The sequence below is a fragment of the Oncorhynchus tshawytscha genome, linkage group LG26 (genome assembly GCF_018296145.1).
Source record: "Oncorhynchus tshawytscha isolate Ot180627B linkage group LG26, Otsh_v2.0, whole genome shotgun sequence".
NCBI lineage: Eukaryota > Metazoa > Chordata > Actinopteri > Salmoniformes > Salmonidae > Oncorhynchus > Oncorhynchus tshawytscha.
The window spans coordinates 12,445,692-12,465,151 of NC_056454.1; the positions used below are offsets into that span (position 1 = coordinate 12,445,692).

At 43.9% G+C, this 19,460-nt stretch overlaps 2 protein-coding genes across 2 annotated transcripts in view; one reads left to right on the forward strand and one right to left on the reverse strand.

Moving 5' to 3' along the window:
- The first annotated feature begins 26 nt into the window (after nt 1–26).
- LOC112225177 (uridine phosphorylase 2) lies at nt 27–6,314 on the forward strand. Its single transcript, XM_024388864.2, has 8 exons — nt 27–699; nt 802–883; nt 1,000–1,135; nt 1,230–1,388; nt 4,772–4,886; nt 5,007–5,216; nt 5,418–5,564; nt 5,705–6,314. The coding sequence occupies exons 2-8, from the start codon at nt 825–827 to the stop codon at nt 5,845–5,847; spliced, it is 969 nt and encodes a 322-aa protein (XP_024244632.1). The 5' UTR covers nt 27–699; nt 802–824; the 3' UTR covers nt 5,848–6,314.
- Nucleotides 6,315–17,246: 10,932 nt separating this feature from the next.
- LOC112224994 (coiled-coil domain-containing protein 148) overlaps nt 17,247–19,460 on the reverse strand; it is a 47,058-nt gene continuing 44,844 nt past the window's right edge. Inside the window, exons 13-15 of the mRNA XM_042306796.1 lie at nt 18,800–18,917; nt 18,428–18,571; nt 17,247–17,658 (exon numbers count right to left, since the gene is read on the reverse strand). Of these exons, the coding sequence (XP_042162730.1) occupies nt 17,497–17,658; nt 18,428–18,571; nt 18,800–18,917 (424 nt within the window). The 3' untranslated portion in view covers nt 17,247–17,496. The remainder of the gene's footprint in view (nt 17,659–18,427; nt 18,572–18,799; nt 18,918–19,460) is intronic.

Sequence of the window (19,460 nt, forward strand, 5' to 3'; positions counted from 1 at the left end):
CACCTGTAGTCTCCACGAATTGATCCTCTTTACCACCATCATCATAGTAGAAGTTCTATGGATGTAATTAACACAGGATACAAAGTGAATATGAAATATAATCCTCCCCGTAACGCTGAAATGAATGACTAGGATATGAGGCATATCAGAAAAAAGTGGTTAACATAATGTCAATGTATTTTATTGATATACACACACGTAGTCAAATATTTGTACACGCTCTATTGCTTTCGAACCTGAATGTATCATGAGATACAGTATTCCCAGTATTCTGAAAATTACATAATCGTCTTAGCTCATGTTTGAAAACTTGTCAGGACATAGAGATGTGTGTTTATGTAACTTGAGTCCACCTGGCAATTTATTTGCATGGCCATTTGTATTTTACACAACGGAAGTAATTCATTGAATTAAAAAAAAAAAATGTAAATAGTGTCTAGTCAAGCTCTTTGGATCTGAGCCAAGTATTTGTAGCGTCTGTCAAAGCATTTGTTTTCGATCAGTTAGAGACCAGACAGTTACTACTCCCTCACTAACCAATCATTCCTGAGAGGTCACAGGGCAAAGCTATATCAGCCCCAGAATCCGAGACGCCACTTTCATTTCCTTCGAGCTGAACACGTGTCAAGAGTATTTGGAAACTGCTACACAGCACAACAGTGAATATCACCTGTATTCTTTTTCTGTCTAGCCTGAAAGGTATGTATTGCACTTGTGGCTGTAGCTAATATTGTGGCTCTCTAAGTATTTTTTTTTGTAATATTGTGTTATATAGTTGATGGCAATTATTCATTTTTTTAGTATATCTACAGTGAACAACAGCCATGTCATCTATTTTACTCAACTGTATGGGGACTGTCACTGACCATTCTGAATATAGCGAGTGAGTATTTTTATTTTGCTTTGAGGTTTCATTACACCACTAGTTCTTGTTCTGCATTCGAGAGACTTTTATTATGACGCTTTCATGTGATCGCTCTTATGTCAATGTTTTTACAGACCGGAGGTCCTTTTTAAGAACCCACAGATCCATGTTAAAAACCCCCACTTGGATACAATGGAAGAGGACATTCTCTACCACTTCAACCTGGGGACCAAGACCCACAACCTTCCTGAGATGTTCGGAGACGTCAAGGTTTGTGGAAGTTGCCCAGACAAAATACTTTAAATACCTGATTTCGAAAAGCTACTCTCAAAGACAGTTGTCTTTTATATCTCCCTCATTGCAGTTTGTGTGCGTCGGCGGGAGTGCCAATCGGATGAAGTCCTTTGCTCAGTTCATTCTCCAGGAGCTGGCCTTGCCCGGAAACATGGATAATGTCACAGATATCTGTGAAGGAACCGACCGCTACTCCATGTACAAAGTGGGACCCGTACTTTCTATCAGTGTAAGTTTTGCACAATGGATACATCTCCCTCACAAGATAATGGTCTGACTTGACTTTCGATAGCCTATTTAATAAGACTTTACAACTTGATAAGTGAAAATGATTTATGTAAGCCAGTGACTGACACCTGAAATTATGTAGTATTATTATCGGATGTTTGGTGTATTGCTGTGTCTTGTAATAATAATAACAATAATTGATTGGATTTATATAGTGCTTTTCCACCTAGGTGCTCAAAGCACTTTACAATAGTAAGGGGGGAATTCACCTCTACCACCACCAATGTGTGGCACCTACTTTAATGATGCACGGCAGCCATTTTTGTGCCAGAACGCAGCTAGCATAGTGGAGAGGTGAGGAGTTATTTATTTATATATACAGTATATCACAAAAGTGAGTACACCCCTCACATTTTTGTAAATATTTGAGTATATCTTTTCATGTGACAACACTGAAGAAATGACACTTTGCTACAATGTAAAGTAGTGTACAGCTTGTATAACATTGTACATTTGCTATAACAGTGTAAATTTGCTTTCCCCTCAATATAACTCAACACACAGCCATTAATGTCTAAACCGCTGGCAACAAAAGTGAGTACGCCCCTAAGTGAAAATGTCCAAATTGGGCCCAATTAGCCATTTTCCCTCCCCGGTGTCATGTGACTCGTTAGTGTTACAAGGTCTCAGGTGTTAATGGGGAGTAGGTGTGTTAAATTTGGTGTCATCGCTCTCACACTCCCTCATACTGACTGGTCACTGGAAGTTCAACATGGCACCTCATGGCAAAGAACTCTCTGAGGATTTGGGGTCACTTAGAAATGTTGTTGTTTTTGTCCATTATAATAACATCAAATTGATCAGAAATACAGTGTATACATTGTTAATGTTGTAAATGACTATTGTAGCTGGAAATGGCACATTTGTTATGGAATATCTACATAGGCGTACAGAGGCAACCATCACTCCTGTGTTCCAATGGCACATTGTGTGAGCTAATCCAATTTTATCATTTTAAAAGGCTAATTGATCATTAGAAAACCTTTTTGCAATTATGTTTGCACAGCTGAAAACTGTTGTCCTGATTAAAGAAGCAATAAAACGGTCCTTCTTTAGACTAGTTGAGTATCTGGAACATCAGCATTTGTGGGTTCGATTACAGGCTCAAAATGGCCAGAAACAAAGACCTTTCTTCTGAAACTCGTCAGTCTATTCTTGTTCTGAGAAATGAAGGCTATTCCGTGCGAGAAATTAACAAGAAACTCAAGATAGATCTTGTACAACGCTGTGTACTACTCCCTTCACAGAACAGCGCAAACTAGATATTTTTGTCAGTTACTATGGAATACTGAAGTATAATTACAAGCGTTTGTTGTTGTTCGTCACCAAACTGTTCCTGGATGGTTGGGAGAAGTTGCTCTCGGAGGATGTGTTGGTACCATTCTTTATTCACTTTTGTGGCTGTGTTCTTAGGCATGTGTTGGTACCATTCTTTATTCGTGGCTGTGTTCTTAGGCAAAATTGTGAGTAAGCCCACTCCCTTGGCTGAGAAGCAACCCCACACATGAATGGTCTCAGGGTGCTTTACTGTTGGCATGACACAGGACTGATGGTAGCGCTCACCTTGTCTTCTCCGGACAAGCTTTTTTTCGGATGCCCCAAACAATCGGAAAGGGGATTCATCAGAGAAAATGACTTTACCCCAGTCCTCAGCAGTCCAATCCCTGTACCTTTTGAAGAATATCAGTCTGTCCCTGATGTTTTTCCTGGAGAAGAGGCTTCTTTGCTGCCCTTCTTGACACCAGGCCATCCTCCAAAACTCTTCGCCTCACTGTGCGTGCAGATACACTCACACCTGCCTGCTGCCATTCCTGAGCAAGATCTGTACTGGTGATGCCCCGATCCCGCAGCTGAATCAACTTTAGGGGACGGTCCTGGTGCTTGCTGGACTTTCTTGGGTGCCCTGAAGCCTTCTTCACAACAATTGAACCGCTCTCCTTGAAGTACTTGATGATCCGATAAATTATTGATTTAGGTGCAATCTTACTGGCAGCAATATCCTTGCCTGTGAAGCCCTCTTTGTGCAAAGCAATGATGACGGCATGTGTTTCCTTGCAGGTAACCATGGTTGACAAAGGAAGAACAATGATTCCAAGCATCACCCTCCTTTTGAAGCTTCCAGTCAGTTATTCAAACTCAGTCAGCATGACAGAGTGATCTCCAGCCTTGTCCTCGTCAACACTCACACCTGTGTGAGAATCACTGACATGATGTCAGCTAGTCCTTTTGTGGCAGGGCTGAAATGCAGTGAAAATGTTTTTGGGGGATTCAGTTCATTTGCATGGCAGAGAGGGACTTTGCAATTAATTGCAATTCATCTGATCACTCTTCATAACATTCTGGAGTATATGCAAATTACCATCATACAAACTGAGGCAGCAGACTTTGTGAAAATTAATATTTGTGTCATTCTCAAAACTTTTGGCCACGACTGTACAGAGGCCCATGGGCCCTTCACTGCCCTGGTGGCCATGGGATCTCCTTAGACCAGCAACCTGGTCTCATAGACTAGACTATTGTGTACGATATGTTACGTTTGGTATGGTTACATAAGACAGATTACATAAGGCATAAACAAATATAGGTGGTTGGTCAGGATGGATGGGTGAGCATATAACACGAACGTCTAGCAACCCTAAGGTTGCAATTTCGAATCTCACCACGGACAACTATAGCATTTTAGCTAATTAGCATATTTTCAACTACTTTCTATGTTTTTAGCAACTATTTAGCATGTTAGCTAACCCTTCCCCTAACCTTAACCCTTGTAGCTAACCCTAACCCCTAGCCAGCTAGCCACCTAGCTAGAATTCATAACATTCCATACGTTTCACAAATGTGTAACAAATTGTATATTTTAGCAAATTCAACTTGTAAAGTACGAATTGTAATTCGTAACATATCATACGAAATGGTTGATGGACATCCACAAATTAATACATACCATACGAAACATAACATATCATACTAAATGGAGTGTCTGGGATTTACGTACAGAATAACACAAAATGCTCTGAGACCAAGTTGAGGGAAGAGTGCCTGCCAACCCGAGTTGCTTCCCACTGGGCAGCTGTATCATGGTGTCGCCGGCAGTAGCTAACGTGACCAAATGTTTTCCTCCAATATTTTATTCCATGGATCATGGCAGCTTTCATGAATTATTTTGTACAAAATTTGGGAACCATCTGGATGTCACCGTGATACCATCTACACATTGGGGGGAGCATGCACGGCGACTCAGTGTTTCACAACACCAAGTACTACTTTCCCGCAGTTCCGTTCACGTTAGTAAAGATTGTTAACCTCACCCCTCTGTCTCTGCAGCATGGTATGGGCGTCCCCTCCATCTCCATCATGCTCCATGAGCTCATCAAACTGCTGCATCATGCCCGCTGCATCGACTTCATCCTCTTCCGCATTGGCACCTCCGGTGGAGTCGGTCAGAGCGTACTCCCCCCTTTCCATTCTTCTTTCGGATGTTAACACACATTTATTTGTACATGTTGATATAGTCGGGTAACACAGCTCTCTAAATCGTGTCACTGGTGACCCATTACAGGTCTGGAACCAGGAACAGTAGTGGTCACAGACAAGGCGGTGGACTGCTTCTTCCGCGCCCAGTTTGAGCAGGTGGTTCTAGGTAAGGTGGTCACCAGGAGCACAGAGCTGGATGTGGGCGTATCCAAGGAGCTGCTGCAGTGCTCGTCCGAGTTAGACGACGTGCCAACCGTCATCGGAAACACCATGTGCACCAGTGACTTCTACGAAGGTAACCACGTCACGTTACCCACCGCTGTACACTCAGCCACTCAGAAGCCCTGAGTTAAAGCTACAGTCTGTGAGTTTGGTTGTTTTTTTTCGAATGGCTAGACTGACCCTTTAACTTAGGATGTACAGTACATTCCCAATGCTGCCTACTAGCCTTCTGGCTTTGATCTAACTCAGCCTGTGTTCTGTTGTGGTCCTCCAGGTCAAGGTCGGCTTGATGGAGCTCTCTGCTCCTTCTCCACTGAGGACAAGCTGGAGTACTTAAGGAAAGCCTATAACACAGGAGTCAGGAATATTGAGATGGAGTCCACCGTCTTCGCAGCCATGTGTCGTGCCTGTGCCATCAAAGGTGTTGTTCAAAATAAATCCGTCTCCAATGTCACTAACTTTCTTTGACAGGGAAAATTCAGTCATCAATTGTAATGACCTCATCATGTAAAAAATCAAGTGTTTTTACATTTGTAACGGATGTAACCGTCCTCTCCCCAGCGGCTGTCGTCTGTGTGACTTTGTTGAACCGTTTCGATGGGGATCAGATCTCCACCCCTCATGATGTGCTAGTGGAGTACCAACAGAGACCTCAGGTTCTGGTGGCCCACTTCATCAAGAAACGCCTGGGCCTCATCGTCTAAAGCTCCCTCCGATCACCTCTGCTGCCCATGAACTGCACATAGCTACAGCCTCGACTGTTACGTGGACATACACGGAGTGTACAAAACATTAGGAACTCCTTCCTATTGAGTTTCACCCCTTTTGCCCCCCTGACTGAAGTGGATTTAACAGGTGACATCAATAAGGGATCATAGCTTTCACCTGGTCAGGCTGTCATGGAAAGAGCAGGTGTTCTTAATGTTTTGTACACTCAGTGTATGTATACAGTCATGTTGATATGTTACGATATTATTTAAAGTGTTCTAAAAGTACATGAAGATTTTACAGATGTGTTGTAATCGTGTATGATTTGTTAAATGAAGCTCAAAGTGTGGGCTCTTATGCAATTGTGTGGTATATTTGTAATGGTATTGCAGTTGAAGTCAGAGGTTTACATACACCTTAGCCAAATACATTTAAACAGTTTTTCACAATTCCTGTTTTTCACAATTCCTGACATTTAATTCTGATAAAAAGTCCTTGTCTTAGGTCCGTTAGGATCACCACTTTATTTTAAGAATGTGAAATGTCAGAATAAGAGTAGAGAGAATGATTTATTTCTTTCATCACATCCCAGTGGGTCAGAAGTTTACATACATTCAATTAGTATTGGTCTCATTGCCTTTAAATTGTTTAACTTCAAACGTTTCAGGTAGCCTTCCACAAGCTTCCCACAATAAGTTGGGTGAATTTTGGCCCATTCCTCCTGACAGCTGGTGTAACTGAGACGGGTTTGTAGGCCTCCTTGCTCGCACACGTTTTTTCAGTTCTGCCCACAAATGTTCTATAGGATTGAGGTCAGGGCTTTGTGACGGCCACTCCAATACCTTGACTTTGTTGTCCTTAAGCCATTTTGCCACAACTTTGGAAGTATGCTTGGGGTCCTTGTCCATTTGGAAGACCCATTTGCAATCAAGCTTTAACCTCATGACTGATGTTGCTTCAATATATCCACATAATTTTTCTTCTCATGATGCCATCTATTTTGTGAAGTGCACGAGTCCCTCCTGCAGCAAAGCACCCCCACAACATGATGCTGCCACGCCCGTGCTTCACGGTTGGGATGGTGTTCTTCGGCTTGCAAGCATCCCCCTTTTTCCTCCAAACATAACGATTGTCATTATGGCCAAACGGTTCCATTTTTGTTTCATCAGACATTTCTCCAAAAAGTACGATATTTGTCCCCATGTGCAGTTGCAAACCGTGGTCTGGCTTTTTTATGGCGGTTTTGGAGCAGTGGCTTCTTCCTTGTTTCTTCCTTGCTGAGTTTATACTTGCGTACTATTGTTTGTACAGATGAACATAGTACCTTCAGGCATTTGGAAATTGCTCCCAAGGATGAACCAGACTTGTGGAGGTCTACAATTTATTTTCTGAGGTCTTGGCTGATTTTCTTTAGATTTTCCCATGATGTCAAGCAAAGAGGCACTGAGTTTGAATGTAGGCCTTGAAATACATCCACAGGTACACCTCCAATTGACTCAAATTATGTAAATTAGCCTATCAGAAGCTTCTAAAGCCATGACATCATTTTCTGGAGTTTTCCAAGCTGTTTAAAGGCACAGTCAACTTAGTGTATGTAAACTTCTGACCCACTGGAATTGTGATACAGTGAATTATAAGTGAAATAATCTGTATGTAAACAATTGTTGAAAAAATTACCAGTGTCATACACAAAGTAGATGTCCTAACCGACTTGCCAAAACTATAGTTTGTTAACAAGAAATGTGTGGAGTGGTTGAAAAACGAGTTTTAATAACTCCAACCTAAACTTCCGACTTCAACTGTATATATTGTGTTGCTTTTGACTACCTTGACTGTGTAGATGAAATTGTTGGTTTCTCTGTAACTACACTGAACAGAAATATAAACGCAACCTGTAAAGATCCCAGAAATCTTCTATATGCACAAAAAGCTTATTTCTCTCATTTTTTTTTGTCACAAATTTGATTACATCCCTGTTAGTGAGCATTTCTCCTTTGCCAAGATAATCCATCCAGCCAACTGATGCAGCATTTCAAGAAGCTGAATGAACAGCATAGGTGCACCTTGTGCTGGGGACAATAAAAGGCCACTAAAATGTGCAGTTTTGTCACACAACTCAATGCCACAGATATCGCAAGTTATGAGGGAGCGTGCAATTGGCATGCTGACTGCAGGAATGTCTGTTGCTGTTGCCACAATTAAATGTTTTATCTATCATATAACGCCTCCAATGTCAGTATGTTCAACCGGCCTCAACCGCAGGCCACATGTATGGCATTGTGTGGGCGAATGGTTTGCTGATGTCAGCGTTGTGAACAGAGTGCCCCATGGTGGGGTTATGTTTTCGGCAGGCATAAACTACGGACAATGAACACAATTGCATTTTATCGATGGCAATTTGAATGCACAGAGATACCATGATGAGATCCTGAAGCCTATTGTTGTGCCATTCATCTGCCGCCATCACCTCATGTTTCAGCATTATAATGCACAGCCCCATGTTGCAAGGATCTGTACACAATTCCTGGATTTGAAAATGTCCCAGTTCATCCATGGCCTGCGTCCTCACCAGACATGTCACCCAATTGAGCATGTTTGGAATGCTCAAGATTGACATGTACGACAGCGTGTTCCAGTTCCCGACAATATCCAGCATCTTTGCACAGCCATTGAAGAGGAGTGGGACAACATTCCACAGGCCGCAATCAGAAGCCTGATCAACTATGCAAAGGAAATGTGTCGTGCTGCATGAGAGAAATGGTGGTCACACCAGATACTGACTGGTTTTCTGATCAACACCCCTACCTTTTTTTAAAGGTATCTGTGACCAACAGATGCATATCTGTATTCCCAGTCACGGGAAATCCATAGATTTGGGCCTAATGAATTTATTTCAATTGACTGATTTAGTTACAGGAATTGTAACTCAGTAAAATCTTTGAAATTGTTGCATGTTGCGTTTCTATTTTTGTTCAGTATACCTGATGACATTAAGTCCTATGACTTTTAAAAATGTAATAAGGATTTAGAGAAAGATGCTCTCTTCTGACTGTAATTTAATCAAATGGCTCATGGCTCAGGAGTTAGGCACTGGCGTAGCGAAACTATATATAGAAATTGAAATGCATCTCTGACTTCATTGTACCTGACATTTTTAAATCCGGAATAAATTAAGTTCAGGCCTGGCTGATATGAGTCCACATCCTCTTATTCAACATGGATTATTAAGAAATGACTAGCTTCAAAATGGAGATGAGACACTAAAGGACTGCAAGAATAGGCCAGCAATAGTCATATTTATCTGAACTTTGCACTGACACGTAGCCCAATCAGCGTATGGTTATAACATCCATGTACACTGAGTGTAGAAAACATTAAGAACAGCTTCCTAATATTGTTTTGCACCCCCTTTTGCCCTCAGAACAGCCTCAATTCGTCAGGTCATGGACTGTACAATGTGTCGAAAGCGTTCCACAGGGATGCTGGCCCTTGTTGACTCCCAATGCGTCCCACAGTTGTGTCAAGTTACCTGGATATCATTTCAAATCCAATTGTATTTGTACAACGGGTGTTGACCTTACAGTAGGGGACGCAGGAAATATCGGTGAGCATATCGGAATCGGACAATATTATCTAAAAATGCCAACATCGGCATCGTCCCGATGCCTAGTTTAACGCTGATGTGCAAAACCCAGCGATGTCAGCCCCATGGGCATGCTGAGTCTGACAGCACAGTGGGTCGACGAGGATTTAAAAAATGCCACACAGAACAAAAACAGAAAAATAAAGCCAAGTCGAGCAGGCATTTGAAAGAGTGCATTTCAAGAATGTGCTGGTTCTCATACGTGGATGATGTTGGCGCTGCTGCCATTTTTCAATGGCATTTGAGCTAAAAATGTTAGAAACTTGGACAAACATGAACACACTGACAGCACTAGCGCCATTCAAGAAACAACTGCTGGATGGAAAAGGTGGAAACATGAACACAGTGACTGCTGGATGGAAAGGTGGAAACGAACACAGTGACAGTGCGCACCGAGGAAGAGAGGCCATGGACAGACAGCTGAAACTTCACTGCTTGACATGTATGATGAAATCCTGGTTGAAAATGAAACTGAACAAATGAACAACAAAACAACACAGCAAGTAAGTGAAAGAAAGATGTTTTGATTATGTTTTACTGGTAATGGGGACATCAAACCAAATTGTATTTGTCACATACACATGGTTAGCAGATGTTAATGCGAGTGTAGCGAAATGCTTGTGCTTCTAGTTCCGACAGTGCAGTAATATCTAACAATAATGTCTAACAGTAATATCTATCAAGTAATCTAACAATTCCCCAACAACTACCTAATACACACAAATCTAAAGGGGTGAATGAGAACATGTACATGTAAGTACATGGATGAGCGATGGTGAAGGTGCAATAGATGGTATAAAATACAGTGTATACATGTGATATGAGTAATGTAAGATATGTAAACATTATTCAAGGGGCATTATTTAGAGTGCATTCTATAAAGTGACTAGTGATCCATTTATTACAGTGGCCAGTGATTGTGTTTCAATGTAGGCAGCAGCCTCTCTGAGTTAGTGATTGCTGTTCAGCAGTCTGATGGCCTTGAGATAGAGGCTGTTTTTCAGTCTCTCAGTCCCAGCTTTGATGCACCTGTACTGACGACGCCTTCTGGATGGTAGCGGTGTGAACAGGCAATGGCTCGGGTGGTTGATGTCCTTGATGATCTTTTTGGCCTTCCTGTGACATCGAGTGCTGTAGGTGTCATGGATGGCAGGTAGTTTGCCCCCGGTGATGCTTTGTGCAGACCGCACCACCCTCTGGAGAGCGTTGCGGTTGAGAGCGGTGCAGTTACCGTAGCAGCCTGTGATACAGTCTGACAGGATGTTCTTGATTGTGCATCTGTAAAAGTTTGTCAGGTTTTTGGGTGGCAAGTACAATTTCTTCAGCCTCCTGAAGTTGAAGAGGCGTTGTTGCGCCTTCTTCACCACACTGTCTGTGTGAGTGGACCATTTCAGTTTGTCAGTGATGTGTGCGCCAAGGAACTTAAAACTTTCCACCTTCTCCACTGCTGTCCCTTCGATGTGGATGGGGGGGTGCTCCCTCTGCTGTTTCCTGATGTCCACGATCATCTCCTTTGTTTTGTTGATGTTGAGTGAGAGTTTTTTTTCCTGAAACCACACTCCGAGTGCCCTCACCTCCTCTCTGTAGGCTGTCTGGTTGTTGGTAATCAAGCCCACTACTGTTGTGTTGTCTGCAAACATGATGATTGAGTTGGAGGTGTGCATGGCTACGCAGTCGTGGGTGAACAAGTAGTACATGAGGGGGCTGAGCACGCACTCTTGTGGGGCCCCAGTGTTGAGGGTCAGCGAAGTGGAGAGGTTGTTTCCTACCTTCACCACCTGGGGGCGGCCCGTCAGAAAGTCCAGGACCCAATTGCACAGGGCAGGGTTGAGACCCAGGGCCTCCAGCTTGATGATGAGCTTGGAGGGTACTATGGTGTTGAATGCTGAGCTGTAATCAATGAACAGCATTCTTACATAGCTTTTCCTTTTGGACATATGGGTTAGGGCAGTGTGATGGCGATTGCATAGTCTGTGGACTTGTTGGGACGGTACGCAAACTGAAGTGGGTCTAGGGTGGCCGGTAAGGTAGAGGTGTTATGATCCTTGACTAGTCAGTCTTTCAAAGCACTTCATGATGACAGAATTATCTTTACATTCTCGGGTACAGGAGCAATGGTAGCCATCTTGAAGCATGTGGGGACAACAGACTGGGATAGGGAGCGATTGAAAATGTCAAGGACTCGGCTAGGGATGCCGTCTGGCCAGCAGCCTTGCGAGGGTTAACACGTTTAAAAGTTTTACTCACGTCAGCCATGGAGAGGGTGGGGGCGCAGTCCTTGTTAGAGGGACTCGACTGTGTCACTGTATTATCCTCAAATCGGGCAAAGAAGGTGTTTAGTTTGTCTGGAAGCGTGACGTCGGTGTCCGTGACGTGACTGGATTTATTTTTGTAGCCCGTGATTTCCTGTAGATCCTGTCACGTCTCGTGTCTGAGCCGTTGAATTGCGACTCCACCTTGACCCTGTACTGGAATTTTGCTTGTTTGATTGCCTTGCGGAGGGAATAGCTACACTGTTTATATTCAGACGTATTCCCAGACCTCTTTCCATGGTTAAATGTGGTGGATTGCACTTTCAGTTTTGCGCGAATGCTGCCATACATCCACGGTTTCTGGTTAGGGTAGGGTTTAATAGTCACAGTGGGTACAATATCTCCAACGCACTTCTTTATAAACGCACTCACCGAGTCAGCGTATAGGTCAATGTTGTTCTCTGAGGCTGACTGGAACATATTCCAGTCCGCGTGATCAAAACAATCTTGAAGCCTGGCTTCCGATTGATCGGACCAGCGTTGAATGGTTCTCGTCACCGGTACATCCTGTTTGAGTTTCTGCCTATAAGACGAAAGGAGCCAGATACGTAAATGCCAACAAAATAACTTTTTGGTCAGTGTGATGTGTGGTGTGGTGTGTGTGTGTAACCTTTATTTAACTAGGCAAGTCAGTTAAGAACAAATTCTTATTTACAATGACGGCCTACCCCGGCCAAACCCAGACAACGCTGGGCCAATTGTGCGCCACCCTATGGGACTCCCAATCACAGCCGGATGTGATACAGCCTGGATTCAAACCAGGTGTGGTAGTGACGCCTCTTGCACTAAGATGCAGTTCCTCAGACCTCTGTGTGTGTGTGTGTGTGTGTGTGTGTGTGTGTGTAACTATTTAACTGTACTAGATGCTTAAAAGGCCGCAATTTTTTAAATGATCGGTTATTGGTATATGTATCGGGTTTTTTTGGCAAGGAAAAGGCAAGGAAAATATTGGATATCGGTATCAGCCAAAACTGTCATACATACATACATACATACATACAGTGGGGCAAAAAAGTATTTAGTCAGCCACCAATTGTGCAAGTTCTCCCACTTAAAAAGACGAGAGAGGCCTGTAATTTTCATCATAGGTACACTTCAACTATGACAGACAAAATGAGGAAAAAAATCCAGAAAATCACATTATAGGATTTTTAATGAATTTATTTGCAAATTATGGTGGAAAATAAGTATTTGGTCACCTACAAACAAGCAAGATTTCTGGCTCTCACAGACCTGTAACTTCTTCTTTAAGAGGCTCCTCTGTCCTCCAGTCGTTACCTGTATTAATGGCACCTGTTTGAACTTGTTATCAGTATAAAAGACACCTGTCCACAACCTCAAACAGTCGCACTCCAAACTCCACTATGGCCAAGACCAAAGGGCTGTCAAAGGACACCAGAAACAAAATTGTAGACCTGCACCAGGCTGGGAAGACTGAATCTGTAATAGGTAAGCAGCTTGGTTTGAAGAAATCAACTGTGGGAGCAATTATTAGGAAATGGAAGACATACAAGACCACTGATAATCTCCCTCGATCTGGGGCTCCACGCAAGATCTCACCCCGTGGGGTCAAAATGATCACAAGAACGGTGAGCAAAAATCCCAGAACCACACGGGGGGACCTAGTGAATGACCTGCAGAGCTGGGACCAAAGTAACAAAGCCTACCTTCAGTAACACACTACGCCGCCAGGGACTCAAATCCTGCAGTGCCAGACGTGTCCCCCTGCTTAAGCCAGTACATGTCCAGGCCTGTCTGAAGTTTGCTAGAGAGCATTTGGATGATCCAGAAAAAGATTGGGAGAATGTCATATGGTCAGATGAAACCAAAATATAACTTTTTGGTAAAAACTCAACTCGTCGTGTTTGGAGGACAAAGAATGCTGAGTTGCATCCGAAGAACACCATACCTACTGTGAAGCATGCTGGTGGAAACATCATGCTTTGGGGCTGTTTTTCTGCAAAGGGACCAGGACGACTGATCTGTGTAAAGGAAAGAATGAATGGGGCCATGTATCGTGAGATTTTGAGTGAAAACCTCCTTCCATCAGCAAGGGCATTGAAGATGAAACGTGGCTGGGTCTTTCAGCATGACAATGATCCCAAACACACTGCCCGGGCAACGAAGGAGTGGCTTCGTAAGAAGCATTTCAAGGTCCTGGAGTGGCCTAGCCAGTCTCCAGATCTCAACCCCATAGAAAATCTTTGGAGGGAGTTGAATGTCCGTGTTGCCCAGCAACAGCCCCAAAACATCACTGCTCTAGAGGAGATCTGCATAGAGGAATGGACCAAAATACCAGCAACAGTGTGTGAAAACCTTGTGAAGACTGACAGAAAACGTTTGACCTCTGTCATTGCCATCAAAGGGTATATAACAAAGTATTGAGATAAACTTTTGTTATTGACCAAATACTTATTTTCCACCATCATTTGCAAATAAATTAATAAAAAATCCTACAATGTGATTTTCTGGATTTTTTTTCTCATTTTGTCTGTCATAGTTGAAGTGTACCTATGATGAAAATTACAGGCCTCTCTCATCTTTTTAAGTGGGAGAACTTGCACAATTGGTGGCTGACTAAATACTTTTTTGCCCCACTATACATACATGCATACATACATACATACTTAAAGTGAAATGCTTACTTACAAGCCCTTAACCAACAATGCAGTTTTAAGAAAAAAAAGTGTTAGGTAAAAAATAGTTAAGAAATAAAAATAATTAAAGAGCAGCAGTAAAATAACTGTAGCGAGACTATATCCAGGGGGTACCGGTACAGAGTCAATGGGCAGGGCACAGGTTAGTCGAGGTAATTGAGTTAAAGTGACTATGTATAGATAATAACCAGAGTAGCAGCAGCGTAAAAGAGGGGTGGGGGGACAATGCAAATAGTCCGGGTAGCCATTTGATTAGCTGTTCAGGAGTATTATGACTTGGGGGAAGAAGCTGTTATGAAGCCTTTTGGACCTAGACTTGGCGCTCCGGTACCGCTTGCCACGTGGTAGCAGAGAGAACAGACTATGAATAGGGTGGCTGGAGTCTTCGACCATTTTTAGGACCTTTGTCTGACACCGCCTGGTATAGAGGTCCTGGATGGCAGGAAGCTTGACCTCAGTGATGTACTGGGCCGTACGCACTAACCTCTGTAGTGACAGAGGCCGAGCAGTTGCCATACCAGGCGGTGATTCAACCGTTCAGGATGCTCTTGATGGTGCAGCTGTAGAACATTTTGAGGATCTGAGGACCCATGCCAAATATGTTCAATCTTCTGAGGGGGAATAGGTTTTGTCATGCCCTCTTCATGACTGTCTTGGTGTGCTTGGACCATGATAGTTTGTTGCTGATGTGGACACCAAGCAACTTGAAGCTCTCAACCTACTCCATTACAGCCCTGTCGATGAGAATGGGGGCATGCTCGGTCCTCCTTTTCCTGTAGTCCACAATCATCTCCTTTGTCTTGATCACGTTGAGGGAGAGGTTGTTATCTGTCTCTCCCTATAGGCTGTTTCATCGTTGTCGGTGATAAGGCCTACCACTCATCGGCAAACTTAATGATGGAGTCGTGCCTGGCCATGCAGTCATGGATGAACAAGGAGTACAGGAAGAGACTGAGCACGCACCCCTGAGGTGCCCCCGTGTTGAGGATCAGCGTGGCAGATGTGTTGTTACCTACCCTTACTACCTGGGGGCGGCCTGTCAGGAAGTCCACAATCCAGTTGCAGAGGGAGGTGTTTAGTCCCAAGGTCCTTAGCTTAGTGATGAGCTTTGTGGGCACTATGGTGTTGAACTCTGAGCTGTAGTGAATGAATCGCATTCTCACATAGGTGTTCCTTTTGTCCAAGTGTGAAAGGGCAGTGTGGAGTGCAATAGACATTGCATCATCTGTGGATCTGTTAGGGTGGTATGCAAATTGGAGTGGGTCTAGTGTTTCTGGTATAATGGTGTTGATGTGAGCCATGACCAGCCTTTCAAAGCACTTCATGGCTACAGACGTGAGTGCTACGAGTCGGTAGTCATTTAGGCAGGTTACCTTAGAGTTCATGGGCACAGGGACTATGGTGGTCTGCTTGAAACATGTTGGTATTACAGACTCAGTCAGGGACTGGTTGAAAATGTCAGTGAAGACACTTGCCAGTGGGTCAGCGCATGCTCGGAGTACACGTCCTGGTAATCCATCTGGTCCTGCGGCCTTCTGAATGTTGACCTGTTTAAAGGTTTTACTCACATCGGCTATGGAGAGCGTGATCACACAGTCGTCCGGAACAGCTGATGCTCTCATGCATGCTTCAGTGTTGCTTGCCTCGAAGCGAGCATAGAAGTAATTTAGCTAATCTGGTAGGCCCGTGTCAATGGGCAGCTCTCGGCTGTGCTTCCATTTGTAGTCTGTAATAGTTTACAAGCCCTGCCACATCCGACGAGCATCTGAGCCAGTGTAGTACGATTCAGTCTTAGTCCTGTATTAACACTTTGACTGTTTGATGGTTTGTCTGAGGGCATAGTGGGATTTCTTATAAACGTCTGGGTTATATCCCGCTCCTTGAAAGAAGTAGCTCCACCCTTTAGCTCAGTGTAGATGTTGCCTGTAATCCATGGATTCTGGTTGGGGTATGTACGTCCAGTCGCTGTGGGCACGACATCATCGATGCACTTATTGATGAAGCCAGTGATTGATGTGGTGTCCTCCTCAATGCCATCGGAAGAATCCCAGAACATATTCCAGTCTGTGCTATTAAAACAGTCCTGTAGCTTAGCATCTGCATCATCTGACCACTTCTTTATTGACCGAGTCACTGGTGCTTCCTGCTTTAGTTTTGGCTTGTATCCCGAAATCAGGAGGATAGAATTAAGGTCAGATATGTCAAATGGAGGGCGAGGGAGAGCTTTGGGTGGTGGACCATTCTTGATACACACGGGAAACTGTTGAGTGTGAAAAGCCCAGCAGCATTGCAGTTCTTGACACAAACCGGTGCGCCTGGCACCTACTACCATACCCCGTTCAAAGGTACTTAATGCTTTTGTCTTGCCCATTCAGCCTCTAAATAGCACACATACAAAAATCCATGTCTAAATTATCTCAAGGCTTAAAAATCCTTCTTTAAACTGTCTCTTCCCCTTCATCTACACCGATTGAAGTGGATTTAACAAGTGACATCAATAAGGGATCATAGCTTTCACCTCGATTTACCTGGTCAGCCTGTGTCATGCAAAGAGCAGGAATTCCTAATGTTTGTACACTCAGTGTATGTTACAGAGTCAAATGAGCAACTACAGGTATATACAGCTAAATACCATTCATGACAGGTTTCTCATAATGACAGGCAGTTGTTATCTAACGTCACAGTGGCACGAAACGCTGACATTCTGTGTTAAATGAAGTATCAGATACTGACAGATAGCAAAGGGAGGCGTCTGAGGAATACTGCGAGGAATATGTTAGAAGTTGAGCCAACATGGTCTGTATTGACAATCACAGAAGTAGCCCAAAGAAGACACTCTGACAAATCTGTGGACAAATATCGCTTTAAAAAAAAAATCTATATCACCTGTACCTGTAGCCAGTTTCCAAGATGTTTAAAAAAAACAATTCAACTTCACATCAATAAAAACATGCTCTGTCACTGGCCAGGGAAAATGTTATTTACATTATGACTTATTCGGGACACCTGGTTAGCAATTTTGATTGAATAGGGCTAAACACTCTTTGTGGAAGACTTGAATCCTGTGGAGTCAGTGTCCCGTCGAGGTGGTCTGGGTGGCTGGACTACAGAGAGAACCTCCTTCGCATACAGTGTGTCGTGGAGTCCTGCTGCCCGGAGGGCCAGTTCAATCCTCACTCTCGGATCAGACACAATCTGGAAACCAACAGAGGAAATGATAATAGGGATCTTGTCAAAAGGAGTGCACTATATTGGGAATACGGTGCCATTTGGGACACGCTGTTGTAAGGTCCAAAAGGCATAAAAGAAATAGATAAGGACGATACAGTCACACCCTTGTTCGTAAATTTTTATGATATTTTGCAATTCTAGTCAAACATGTTTTCATATGTTTCCAAACATTCCTCAGTTAAACCAAGGTAATTTAGTCATCGATCATGTTTTCAATTGGAGGAGATGAGGTAAGATACTGCAGGTAAAAACCAGTGTGCTTTCCTGTGGAGTCGTGACACAATGTACCAGACAGATGTACTGTTACTTCACCCACAGGCCTCGAGGGGATTCTGTTTAAAGGTCTCTCTGCATGAGGGTAAGGTTTGTTTACCCAGGTCAAACATTATTGTGAAGGATTTTTCTGGGTTTTTGTATGTCAGTGAGTGAGGCAGTAAACACAAAATATTACATTGACACAAAAAGGAGGTTGGTGGGAGGAGCTATAGGAGGACGGGCTCATTGTAATGGCTGGAATGGAATCACTGGAACAGCATCAAACATAAACCACGTTTGACCCCGTTCCATTCATTCCATTCCATCCACAATGAGCCCATCCTCCCACCACCCTCCTTGGACTGACACACGTTAACAACCTTGGGAGCTACTGGAGAGGGCGCAGTGGAGGAAAAGGCAGATTGACGTGTGTTGACTTGAGAACAGAAAGTAAAGGACAGTGGCAGGCCAGACTCACCTGAGAGTCTGTGTACGTGTTGAGGTGATATAGGGGACGGTGCAACCGAAACTCCTCCTCTCCGCTCTGCTGCATTATCCGGCCTCTCCAGGCCTCCGTATCTCCCATCATCCTCTCTGGGTCTGGCTCTGCCACCACTGCCACCTTAACCGTGTGGGGGATGGAGAAATCACTTGGGAAAAACACCAATTTGATGAAAGCCTAGTCATTTCCTTGTATTTCCGTATCCCACCAGTAAGTGGCAGTGAAGCCTCAAAACCAACGTGGAACAGCGGGGTCAAAAGCGGCCACAAATGTTCTCCTCCGTGCCAGTTTAAATGTCAGATCCAATAAGGGAAGTGAATGGGAATAAATACTGATAAAGAGACATACCTGATTTCTCAGGGCCTCCAGACGACTGTCTCTCTCCTCTTCCTCTTTTAGGTGCTGGAGCGCCTGCGCCTCCCTCTCCTGCCTCCGCTGCAGCAGCGCCTCCTCACGAAACTGCACCCTGAGGGCAGGAGGGTACAGAGAGAGGGGAGGGAGAGAAGTGGGCAAGGACTTCAGCCCTCCGCCCAGGCAACACCTATCTGTGGTGGCACAGCAGCCCTGCAGGCTGGGAGAGCGTTATGGGCTGCCAGAGAGCTGCTCCTCGGTCTCAGCAGCAGCTACAGTATCTCATGTCCTCAGTGCTCCTCACCCTGGCCTGACTATCTCAACCCTGTCTTTCTCTCTCTCGTTCTCGTAGCACTGTTTAAATGCCAGGGACTTGAAAGGGGGCTTGAATGCTAGAGAGGACCGTGGAACAATAGGAGACTGAAAACTAAAAAGAAAACGGCAACTTATCGAATCATACCAGTGGTTCCTAAAATTAGATATTTCAAACTAATTCCTCAATTTGTCATGGAAAAACATATAAATGACTCCATAAATGACGCACCATTCGAAATAAAGGTGTTTTATGAGCACTGTCCAAATAAGCCATAGGGGCGAACAAAGAACTGTCTGTCAGCCAGGTGTTGAGCTCTCTCCTTGAGGCTAAGCTGCTGCCCAT